At 38.2% G+C, this 12,133-nt stretch overlaps 1 protein-coding gene across 1 annotated transcript in view; it reads left to right on the top strand.

Moving 5' to 3' along the window:
• The window catches only part of col7a1 (collagen, type VII, alpha 1), a 94,352-nt gene that overhangs the window by 42,459 nt on the left and 39,760 nt on the right, over positions 1-12,133 (top strand). The window contains exons 42-61 of the mRNA XM_053498170.1: positions 802-861; positions 1,641-1,676; positions 1,778-1,822; positions 2,055-2,090; positions 2,199-2,243; positions 2,328-2,363; positions 2,464-2,496; positions 2,608-2,640; positions 2,982-3,053; positions 3,238-3,297; positions 5,948-5,983; positions 6,071-6,151; positions 6,397-6,432; positions 7,163-7,207; positions 7,298-7,369; positions 8,258-8,302; positions 10,871-10,906; positions 11,406-11,447; positions 11,581-11,661; positions 11,752-11,787. Of these exons, the coding sequence (XP_053354145.1) occupies positions 802-861; positions 1,641-1,676; positions 1,778-1,822; positions 2,055-2,090; positions 2,199-2,243; positions 2,328-2,363; positions 2,464-2,496; positions 2,608-2,640; positions 2,982-3,053; positions 3,238-3,297; positions 5,948-5,983; positions 6,071-6,151; positions 6,397-6,432; positions 7,163-7,207; positions 7,298-7,369; positions 8,258-8,302; positions 10,871-10,906; positions 11,406-11,447; positions 11,581-11,661; positions 11,752-11,787 (966 nt within the window). The remainder of the gene's footprint in view (positions 1-801; positions 862-1,640; positions 1,677-1,777; positions 1,823-2,054; positions 2,091-2,198; positions 2,244-2,327; positions 2,364-2,463; positions 2,497-2,607; positions 2,641-2,981; positions 3,054-3,237; positions 3,298-5,947; positions 5,984-6,070; positions 6,152-6,396; positions 6,433-7,162; positions 7,208-7,297; positions 7,370-8,257; positions 8,303-10,870; positions 10,907-11,405; positions 11,448-11,580; positions 11,662-11,751; positions 11,788-12,133) is intronic.

A 12,133-nucleotide genomic window follows, 5' to 3' on the forward strand; every position in this document is an offset into this window, starting at 1 on the left:
AACACCAGCGCCGGGTCAGTTGATTAACCCTGAACCCCAGTAGGCTGGCGACCGGATCATAAGCACCCAAGGTTCATCTTCAGCCAAAGGCCCTCCCGCTTGGTCCGGACCCACAGACAAGCCAGTGTGTTAGATGCTAACGGTTTGCTGTAGTCAAACCTCCTAATGGAGCGTGGCACACATCACATGTCTTAAAAACGTCAGATTCCCGTTCCACGACGAGGGCGGTCTCCCATTCCACACAGATCCCCTCTCACCCGGCCACTAGCCCGATCCCCAAATCCTCCTCAGTTCTTTTTAGAGAGAACAGAAAGGAGTGGCGACAGCACGATCATTCCTCCTTGAACCGGCTGTGTGAATGAGGTCATGGTTGTGTGAGCTCACACAAGCGGAAAAGGACGCGAGGAAAGTGCATTTCATGTGTGTTCACAGACTGCCATGATTGTTTAGTGTCACTGTGATTGAAGTGAGAGTACAAGTATGACACCCCTTCACACTTAGGACCACTTTACACCACACCCCTTCACACTTAGGACCACTTCACACCACACCACACCGTCGTTATCAATTGTCTCATAACCTCCTGACCCCCAGAGTGTTTTATTTCCTTACTTCAAGCTCAGGAACATTCCAGCAATTATCTCTTTATGTATTATGTTGCATTTTGCACCAGTCTTCATAGATTAACATTTTTGAGAGAGATGTGTGTCACACAGTGTGTATGTTTTATATCCATACATGTGTTTCTTAGCATTAGAAATGCTGTGTGTATATATTTAGATTGTTTACTTCATATTTCAGGGAGAGGGTATAAAGGGCAGTCCAGGAGTCCCAGGGTTGCAAGGAGAGCCGGGTGATCGGGTTTGTCAGCACAAACACACACCTATACAAACACACACATCAAGCACAAATGATAATAAATGTTCTCACACAGATTTATGATTTATTGCACATTTGTTTTTAAGTATGTAATTACAGTGGGACCTCAGCATACGCACGCCCCGCATCACAAATCTTTGTTATGAACTGAAATTATGCAAGAATTTGGTGTTTTTATACCAGCCAGTGCCAAAAGGAATCATAAATTAAGGTTAAGTGAGGTTTAATGCCCATTTATTTAATATTTTACCACATTTACATGTTTTTTATGTTTTGAAATGCAAAAATATGATTATTATTGGAAATTAGTAATATTGTCAATATTTTTGGTTGTTTGGGACGAATTATTTGCATTTACATTATTCCCTATGGGAAAATACGCTTCACAATACAAAATTTCACCATAAGAACTCGCCTCTGGAATGGATTAAATCCGTATACTGCTTCAGTTAATATACGTAGTGAGCCATGGCACCACTTAGTTATACGTGTATAGGACAAGTTTTAAAAATAAAGTCTTTATAATGATATCACTGTATATCACTTGGTGGGATTTGATCGATAACTTACAACACTGTAACAGTTAGTGAAATCAAATCGAACTTGGTTGAATAGATAGTGTATTTCAGAAATGCAGTTTTAAATCACACACATACTGTACACTCATCTACACCACATAAAATACATAAAGAGTGCTTTAAATTTCTTACCATCTTTACCCTTAGTAAAAGCTGCATTATTACTCATGTTGTGTGTCCTAGGGTCCGAGAGGTCCTCCTGGTGAAATCGGAAGCAAGGTGATAAAATCTGTTCAAGGCAAATTAGCCAATTTTCATATTGTATTGTTTAAAAAAAATAAATAAAAAGTTTTAAAAACACTTCTGATTCTCCTGCGTAGGGAGATCGCGGGCAGGCCGGAGAGCCCGGGCCACAGGGTGACCGGGTGAGTCAGAGTTTCTTATGTGGTTTACTATGAGTTGTGCATTATACTGGACACAGTGAGAGGAGATACAGTATGCAGACACACTTGTTTTTGTTTTTTGCACACACACGGTCGTACAATGCATGTCCTCATGAATTTTTTAAAATAATAATCTGTTGATCATTCTCAGCCAAAGTTTCATGTAAAATGTTTTTAAAAGTGGAAATGTGTATTCTACATGTGTTCTTCTCAGGGTGAGAGAGGACCACCTGGCCTAGCAGGGGATAAAGTGTGTATCACTTAGACAGTTCTGATATTTTATTTACAGTATGTATGTTTTTCGTATGTTATTTTTAAGAGTATATGTCTATGTTTTCTGCGTGTTTATATGGTTTAGGGTGATATGGGTAGACCAGGACTCCAAGGAGCCCAAGGACTCAGGGTACGAATTCAGAGAGTTAGTATTTTAGTTGTGTGTGTGTGTGTCAAATGCAGGCTGTGAAATTGTACATTCATGTGTTTCCAGGGTTTGCCAGGTATCAATGGACTTCCAGGGGAGAAGGTGATGATCTTTATTATTATTATTATTATTATTATTAATGCAGTTTATACAGATGAAATGCCGTGCAGTGTGTTTATCTCTACTGTGTGTTTGTGTGCAGGGAGCTGAAGGAGCCAAAGGCGAACCGGGTGGTGTGAGTTAAAGCTCGAATGCATTACTTATAAGGAAGGATGGATTTAAAAAAAAAAACTATGCATATTGTGTATGATGATAATGATGATGATCACTATTGTTTTGTTTTCAGGGCTCAGGTTCATTTGGAAGGAAAGGAGACAAGGTATAAAAATTTGTCGGCTTGCATACTGACTATAGGAAATGACATCTATGTCTAATTTTTAGACTCTCATGACTGTAACGTTTGGGTGTTTTTTAGCTAGCCCTAAAAGTACGAGGGGCGTTGTGTGTACAGTCTGACAAATCTTGACTTACGGCCTTCTATAAAATTTTATAAATAAAATCCAACGAAATCCTAACAAAAAAAATCTTTCTTTTTATTTTAAGATTTTTGGTTAAAAACAAAGCCATTACCAGACCACATTTCCTGTCTTTCCTTTTAAATTTTTTTTACCCCTAGTCCTCTGTTTGCGTTAATGTTTCTCATTTCTGTTCATCTTTCAGGGTCAGGAAGGAGCTCGAGGTTCTGATGGTCTTCCAGGTGAAAAGGGTGAGGCAGGACAGAAAGGAGAAAAGGTATGTGAGTGTGTGTAATGTTGTAGTGGTTATTAATGTAACAAACTCAAAACATCACTGTTCATTATTCTACATCTGTTAGTTTCATTAGTTAAAGTTACACAGTAAGACTAGTTTTGGTTGAACCGGGGTTTTTCTTGTTAAAATCACAAATGTTTTTTTTTTTTTTGTCACTCTGGTTTAGGGTTCACCTGGAATAGGACTTCCTGGTCTGCTTGGACCTAAAGGGGAGCAAGGTGATCGGGTCAGTATTACTAGACTGTGCAGCAGAGGAATTTTATTTAAAGAAAGTCACGTCGCCCTTATTTAGTCATTTTGATTTTAACACGATTAAATGTTAGTGTTTAATTTTAAATTTATTTTTCAAGGCTAGCAGCCTTATAATTAACGTTAATAGGATCTCTGGCTTGCTCCGCATCATGGGCGTCGCTAGGCCATTTTTAGGGGGCTTTTAAATTTCATATGAAAGCGGCGGCAGGCTTCGGCTCCTCCCCCTCCTTCAGCATGGTCTTTAATTCGCCATCACAGAGGGAGGGTTAAGGCGAGGTGTGTGTTTCGATAAATTGTTATATCTGCTTTAGTGCAGTCCTTTCTCATAAATACAGTTTACAAAATTTCATGAGGGATTAATCTGTTAAATCTTCTCTGTGTCTACCCTCATCACATCAGCTGTTTCCTCTAGTGGAAATGAAGCCCTAATACACACTCTATGAACCTGTAGTCTACTTTATAAAACAATCATGCCATAAATTATGAAAAAAAATAATCATTCAGTGCACTCGTTTTTAACTGCATAGCAGTGTGATTTACAGAGATAGAAAAATCTTTTTTTTTTGTAATAAATATTGTATTGTATTAAATAATGTCCCAAATCCTAAAAATACATTTATTAGCCTTAGAGTAGGGTTTTTGTCACTTTGATTTAGAAAAAGTTACTTTTTTAATTCTTAGAAACAAAAAAAGAATGATATTAAAAAGATGTTTTGTTTAATTAACTTAAAACAATGTTTGTCTCTATTAATGAATTTAAATAAATATGAAAATTATGAAATTTTAATGGGTTGAATAGAGAACCTACTGTCCTATTTATGTAGCTAAAACACTAAATTAAACTATATAACAAGATGATCAAAGTTTTAATATTTATATTGAACTTTAGATGGAAGGTTTTTCAAGTCACATAAAAAAAAGATGTTCTATTCTATATGTATAGCCTATATGTATATAATTGCTGCTCATTTGGAGACCTTCTCCCATGTGATTTATAAAACCCTTCCATCTCCAGTTCTCTGTTCATTTCTACAGTTCAGTTCTCTGAAAGCGCAGCCTCTCAGGCACATTAACACCGTGTTCCCAACATTGATTAAAATCATTGCATCAGACACTATTTTTCACATTTTGTATGTCTGCCAGTTTCCAACAAAAAGCAGCATTATTGTCAAAGATTGAATTAACAGATAAATGTTTGATATTATTGGCTCCCACACAGTTTATTCCATTGTACAGCCTCATAGGTGTGTTGTTTATATTGCTAACTAATGTAAGTTTAAAGTTATATGCTGTTTTCTGGTAAAATTTTTCTGATTGTCCCTGTACATAGGAAAAGGTTTATATGGTAAATAGCGTGTGTGATCAAAAAGACTCATTTGAGTACTGATTCTGAACAAGACAAATGTGTTAAACATCTATGGGGGCTGAGCGCCCTTAACTGAAAATCCTACAAACACCCCTGCTCCGCATTATAAAAGCAAGGCTTTCAGAGGTTAATCCGAGGTCTGGGAAGTACGTGATGGAAAGAGTGGTATGCGCGAAGTGGGGCGATATGACGCACCCCAGAGATTTTGAAAAAAACACTGGAATTCCACCCTTTGGTTCTGCGCGAGCACATTTCTTCCTTCCCTTTCTTTCCATCCTCCCTCCTTTAATCCTTTCTTGGCAGGACCCAAGGTTTTCCAGCAGAACATCTCCCAGAGCATCACACTTCGTCCACAGGTTCATCTTCGTCCCATAGTGCATCCTGCTGCTGTCTCTTCCCCAGGAAAGCGATGCACATTCACCCGGCCGTCCAACTGATGCCAAAAAAAAAACATGATTTATCAGACCCGGATGCCTTAATCCATTACTCTGTGGTCCAGTTCTGATGCTCATGTAAATGGCCACACATAGAAGTCAGCATGGACACCCTGATCGGTCTGCATCTACACAGCCTTGTGTAACAAACTGTGATCCACTGTGATGCCCTGACAGCTTTCTATCAGAAACAGCAATAACATTTTCCTCAATTTGAGCTACAGTAGCTCTTCTATTGGATTGGACCCCATGTACATCAATGAGCCTTGACCACCCATGACCCCTTCACCAGTTAACCCTGTGTTTCTTCCTTGGATGACTATCGGTCACAGCTTTTAGTATCCCTGATGCACTCAGATTTTGTCAGTCCAAACAGAAAGAGTGATATTGATTAGCTGTGTTTCTATTCTGCCTTGTTTGTATTTATCCGTGCTTTTTCTAACAGCTGTTTGTGCATGACATGCCAATAATTTTATATATATATATATATATATATATATATATATATATATATATATATATATATATATATATATTACAGAAGCATTATTATCCTTACTGTTTTTCATTGTTTTGAGCAGAGCTTTGTTGCAGAGAAGTTTCAAATGTCACAAAAACAAAACAAAAAAACAAGCATGCTTGAAAATATTGGCAGTATCTAGTGCTCAAAGTCTGAGAAAATGATTTCTCTGGATGTTTCATAAAACAGTGAGGCCAAAATGATGGGATAAAGTCATGTGGTGTGCACCATGCTTTGATATCAATCTCTGCACATAGAATAATGTGCACTGTAATGATTCATTATTGTTATTACACCTTCACAGGGTCTTGCTGGACTCGCTGGAAGACCTGGCGCGAAGGTTTGCTTTGTCTAATTTGTAAACTTTTATTACTGTATTTTCCATCTGAACGTTCATACACTGATCATATGATTTGTGACACTGCAGGGAAACCAGGGTGACCCAGGAGAAAGAGGAGAGGCGGGAAACCCGGGGCCTTCAGGTCCGGCTGGACCCAAAGGGAAAGATGTCAGAGACCATCAGCTTTTCTAAAATATTATAATGATCAATTTAATAATCTTTAATACTGATGAATTCTTATTTCTGAGAAGAAACTGTACCGCTCATGTCAGTGGGAACTTATAAATTATTATCCATTTCTATGACACTAATCCCAAATATCTGACTGAAGCTGATGGACATCTCACGCAGCTCTCCGAGAGTTTACACACTAACCATCTGCTCTGTATTCTTCATTTATTTACTGAATTTAGGGTCTAAAAGGTGACAGAGGAGAAGATGGCATTCCGGTGAGATTTTTTTTCTGCTTGTGAGTCTGTGTGCAAACGGTGGTGTGCATAAGTATTCACACCCCCTTTCCCACATTTTTTTTAGTTGTTAAAACCTGGAAAGTGGCTTTATATAGGATTACATGTCATGAAAACAAAATTATTAGGAGATAAAAATGAATAATGTTTTGCAGATTATTATGCAAAGCACTGTATGCACAAAATTGTTTCCCAATGCAGTCTTAAAGCATCTTTAATATATTTGCTTTAAAAGGTTAATTGATTAAGTTACACTTGAATTATATGTGAGTAGAGATATTTTCACAGCGACCTATTAGTCATTCAAGTAAAAAAAAAAATACAAACAAACAAAAAGAAAAGATCTAAATTAAGGCGTGAACTAGTGAGAAACAGGCCGGTGATTAGTTATACTGCTGATGCTGATGCTGAGTGGTTGGAACAGACGAGAGGGCAAATGAGGTCGCTGCTGAGGCTGTTACGTAAACCACCAGTTTTTTTTTGTTATAAATTTAAATGAAATCTTTAGGCACTTTGCAGCCTGTCGCAGAAAAATATTTGTTCTTATTTCTTTCATTTATTCCACATTATAAATTACTACTTTATATAGATTAAGTTATTATATTTACATAATGATATAAATTAAATGATATATACACACACTGTATGTTTGTTGACAGAGAGATGAGGTTATAAATGGTTAAATGTTTCCTGTTGTTTTGTGTGCCCTCAGGGGGAGGCTGGCTTGTCTGGTAAGCCTGGAGAACGGGGACTGAGGGTGAGTCCATTCCTCCTTTATATACGTAGAAGATATCCAGACTCCTCAGTTACAGTCTTAAGCTTGATAGAGTTTGATATTTTATTCCAGGGTGCTCCTGGACAGCCTGGTCAACCAGGAGAAAAGGGAGACATGGGTGATCCTGGAGAGCATGGACGGAATGTAAGAGACACACACACGGGCTTTACTTTATCATCATCTTCTGTTTTTATGATAAAAGCTTTTATTGGAAAAAAAGCTCTGGGTTACTGATCAGATGACCAGGGCCTCAAACTCCAGCAGCACCAAACTAGGAGTGTACAGTAGGGCCCTTGATTAAGGCCCTTAATTTTCTCTGCTGCAGAGACAGAAAAGAATTTCATTGTGCTGTAAAAGACAGTGTGACTATGACAAAGACTTAATCTTCTTTAAATTACACTCTATGTAGACAAATCTCTTTTTATATGCATGGTACATAATCAGATCCAAAGTTACTCTGAATTGTAGAGCGAGTTTTGGTGTCACTGTGGGAGAAGAATGTGAATCCAGTCAACATGTTTAGCTTACTATTGGGATTATGATTATGATGGGTTATAAGCCTGTGTGCAAACATGGTGATTGATTGCAAGAACAATTATGATGATTGAAATATTTATAATAAAAATATTTTTAAAAATTGGGCTATTGTCGAAAGGATGATGAGAAACACCTGCACACACAACAATACAGAGGAGCTAAAGGCCTTGGCCTGGTCTTCAATACGTCGTCGCCTTGCCATGCCATGTCACATTGATGCAGCAATTCGTGCTAAAGTAGCCCTGACCGACTACTGAGTGCATAAACTAACATACGTACTATTCAGAAGTTAAACATTTTTGTATTGTACATATGTAAAAATGACTATTTATAGAAAATATTCTAATATACTGAAATACCTTTTTTATCTTTTAGAATTATAATATAAAATAGGATCATTTAAACAGCTTGTTTTGCTAAATCACACATACAGTATTACATTTATGGCATTATTCTGTACAGATGTAGTATTTCTAGTGCTTGTTTACCTTATAGGGTTCTCCAGGGCCTCTGGGACCACGGGGACAAAAGGGAGATCAGGTATCACATCATGTATACACTTCTTCATCTGTATAAATAAATGCTTATAAGGTGGTATTAAAAAGTTTCGAGACTAGTTTCATAAAACGTCACCAGATGGCAACACAAGGCTACACACACTGTCACAGGGAGCACCTACCTTCATAAGTCAGGGGGCCAAAAGACATCATCCTGTGTACATGAGGATGTGTGTGACTGGTGCTATTCTGACCATGTGTGTTAACACGTCAGTTATTTTATCATGGACAGCAAGTTTGAACAAACAGCAAACCTGAAAATCTGCATGAAACTGAGCAAATCTGCCACAGAGACGTTTGACATGATTCGGCAAGTTTACAGCAATGCTGCAACGAGTCGTTTGTAGAGTTTTGAGTATCATGTGTGCTTCAAGAGTGGAAGAACATCACTGAAAACATCGAAACCATTCACCAACTTGTGCATGATGATCATCAGAGAACAATCCACAACTCTGCTCCCATTGTCGGTGTGTCATGTGTGTCATACGGAACAGTCCAGGCGATCCCCACGTGTGATTTGAACATTTGTAGGATCAGAAGGAACAATGCATCAAAGTTTGCCAAGAACTCAGAACATTGTAAGCATATTTTAATTAAAAATACTTGTACTTTGGTTAAGACTTATAGAGGTGAGGTGAGGATAACAGAGTTAAGGCAGGGACAATGTGATGTCACAGTAACAAGGATCGGTATGTACCTAACAAACCATAGACTTGCAGCCATCTTAGATATGAGATGCACATGATGTCATAGTAACCTAGACACGACACAATCTCGGCAGACCTTACTGTGATGTAACAGGCATTGGATACACGTGCAATATGTCAAATCCAAGAGACACAGACAAATAGCCAAAAAAGACACACACACACACACACACACACACAGTTATATGAATAAAAGATTTAATAAGAGTAGACACAAAAATAAAATAGTATGTGCATCTACATAGTAAGAAATATAAAAATACAAAGTTTAAGGCCCAAAATAAAAGTACAAAATATAGGGGGCCTGGGTAAGCATCAATAGCATAATGAAATGCATAAACTTTAAGTATCTGACCTTCTTTGAGGCAGGACAAAACCAATTTGAAGATTAGTGAGAGGAACAAAAACACAGCGATTTAAAATTGGCACAGGCGCGGGAGTAGAAGCTGTTTGGGTGCCAACAGACACTTTAGAATCGGTCTGGGTACCAACATTAACATGACAAACAGGTTTTAGGACCGACGGAGCCGGAGTAGTAGACTCGGGCCGTACGGGCCTAAAAGAAAATAGATAAGGGCTATCCACACGAGGTCTTTTAGAAGGAACAGGTTTGGAGTCATCCTTTTTGAAAAAAGTAAGCCCTGTCTCCTCTAGAAATTGCAATAGCGATCCAGATGACTCAGACTCATCCTCAGCAAAACTCACCGAGGCCCGGTCGATGACAGGTTCAGTAGGAATGTAGTCAGTAGGGCTGTGAACCGGACTGCTCTGGCTGTCCGAGTCATTTGGAGGGACGTAATGATCATTCGTGCAGATGCGATTAGCTATAGAAAACAAAATAAAACACGTAAATACAACAAAATTGATAAAATAAGACAAATAGTTAAAAATAATGTGAAGGAGATGCTTACCCATGGCCTGTGTCTTGAAAACTGTAGATAAACCGGAAGCACCAAGAATTTATAGTTGGGGTAAGCGCCACCCCATATTTTTTAAGTTGAACAAGAAAAGTGAAAAGATAATAGAAATCTATTTATACAAAAAATAAGTTATAATGGAAAATAATATCAGTAGGAGGTGGAGTCAGATGACGAGGTATATGACGTAGTATAGAAAATGTATTTTTATTGGGTAAAAAATTGTATAATAAGAAATAAAAAAAATTGTACAAAGGAGGGGGCTAGGTGAGTGCTCCGCCCCTTTGAAATTGTATAAAAGAGGTGCCTATGTCACAGTCAAATCAGTCTGTTTCTTGGCGATGCTTGGAGTTACATCCTAAGCATTTTCAAGGCTGGCTCACTTTGTTTTGTTGCTGCAATAAAACTTATCCTTACTTCATTCAGATCTGCACGGAGTCTGAAGTCTTTCTTTGATTTATTTTACTAAAGTTACAGTATTTGTTTAATATTTTAAATTAGGGCAACTTCGATGTGGGGAGAATAAAAAATCCACCACAACATGAACCGTGTTCATGTCGAGGATCATTACAGAACGAAGCTTGGGTGTACGGGTGTATGGGTACGGCCCTGAGATGAAGCAACAGTCGTCATAGTCGACGTGTTCATCAGCTCCACGACTGGAAAAGGCGAGACAGATCTGTAGCTCGACCAAGTGCACGTTCATCATCTTTTTCAACATTCGAGAATTCATTCAGAGAGACTAGACTGTCAGGAGCGAATTCTACTGCCAGGTTTTAAGGCGTCTGAGGGAGGATGAATAGCGAAAAAACAGCTCGAAACTTTTTGATGCACCCTGTACACGCTTCAGTAATCTCAGTAATCTATGCATATAATATACACATTCACAAACACACAGAGCGAAACAAGAGTGTGCTTTTATTGTAGGGAATCCAAGGTCCCCCAGGGCCCCCCGGAGATGCGGTAAGTCCATAGATTTACATTGCATAGTTTTAATACAAAGGATGCACATGTTGATGGTTTTAGTATATGATGATAAGTTCTCAGTGCATGTATGCAGTCATGGAAAAAAAGAAAGTACACCCTCCTTCACTTTCACGCCAACTTCAGGGTGTAAATAATGATTACGTTGTCCTTAAGAACGTCTATAAACAATCAAACGGTAATCCAATTACAATTTAGAAGTCTATAATTCAGTAACATGTAGAACCAGCTTTAGTAACAAACACCATACTGTTCTTCCTCCATGACTGTAACTTATCATCAGCTTTGCTAGCATTTACATTATGTTTTGTCTTTAAAAATATCGTTTCTGTTTATATGGATTTCCTGGCTCTGTTATAATGAAATAAAAGCCCATTTGCAAAATTTTTATGAAGTTATTTTAGATATCTTCAAGCTTCTTATTGATTTTCTTTTATGTTTTACTTTTTTATCTTATTTTTTTTCTTTTGTATTTCAGGCAGAAGGGCAGGTTCATCTGAAGGGCGATAAAGGAGACAAGGCACAGTACAGCATCCATGATGCACTCACACACATGCAGATTTCTATTATCTTTAACATAACATTATATTTACAACATGTTCAAATGCTCTAATGCTCATATAGTAGCTGTTGCTGTTTCTATCCTGCCACAGGGTGAAGCCGGTGACCCTGGGGAACATGGGAGTAAAGGTCAACACGGAGAAGCAGGAACACCGGGCGCTCCAGGGTTACGGGTAAACACAGCACTAGGTTCATGCTGTACATATTGATACAGAAGTACTGTATGATTATTAACATTGCACATGTTTGTTGTGTCATTTCAGGGACCTGAGGGTCAACGTGGACTAGTAGGAGCCAGAGTAAGTTATTTACCATACAATTGTGTATTTCAGAGCCTTTACCTTAAACTGCGTTGCAGGCCAGTGTCGTGTTCAGCAAGTTGATCACACTCAAATGTTTTAATTACCAATATTTATCATTGATGAGGAGCGTGCTGGTGTGTGAATAGACTGGTGTCAGTGTAAAGCTACTGGCACAGAGATATCCAAAGTAGTGCCATAGCCGTTTTGGCTGCTGCTACATCTGGGTTATAGAGGTCATGAGTTTGTGCGACCGCTCATTCATTTCAAACAAGGGATGTGATTTTAATGAAATATGTTTTGGATTTTGCTCTGGAGGACAGCAAGCAGTTAGTCAGCGGTATCT

The sequence above is a fragment of the Clarias gariepinus genome, chromosome 6, assembly GCF_024256425.1.
Source record: "Clarias gariepinus isolate MV-2021 ecotype Netherlands chromosome 6, CGAR_prim_01v2, whole genome shotgun sequence".
In the NCBI taxonomy this organism is placed as follows: domain Eukaryota; kingdom Metazoa; phylum Chordata; class Actinopteri; order Siluriformes; family Clariidae; genus Clarias; species Clarias gariepinus.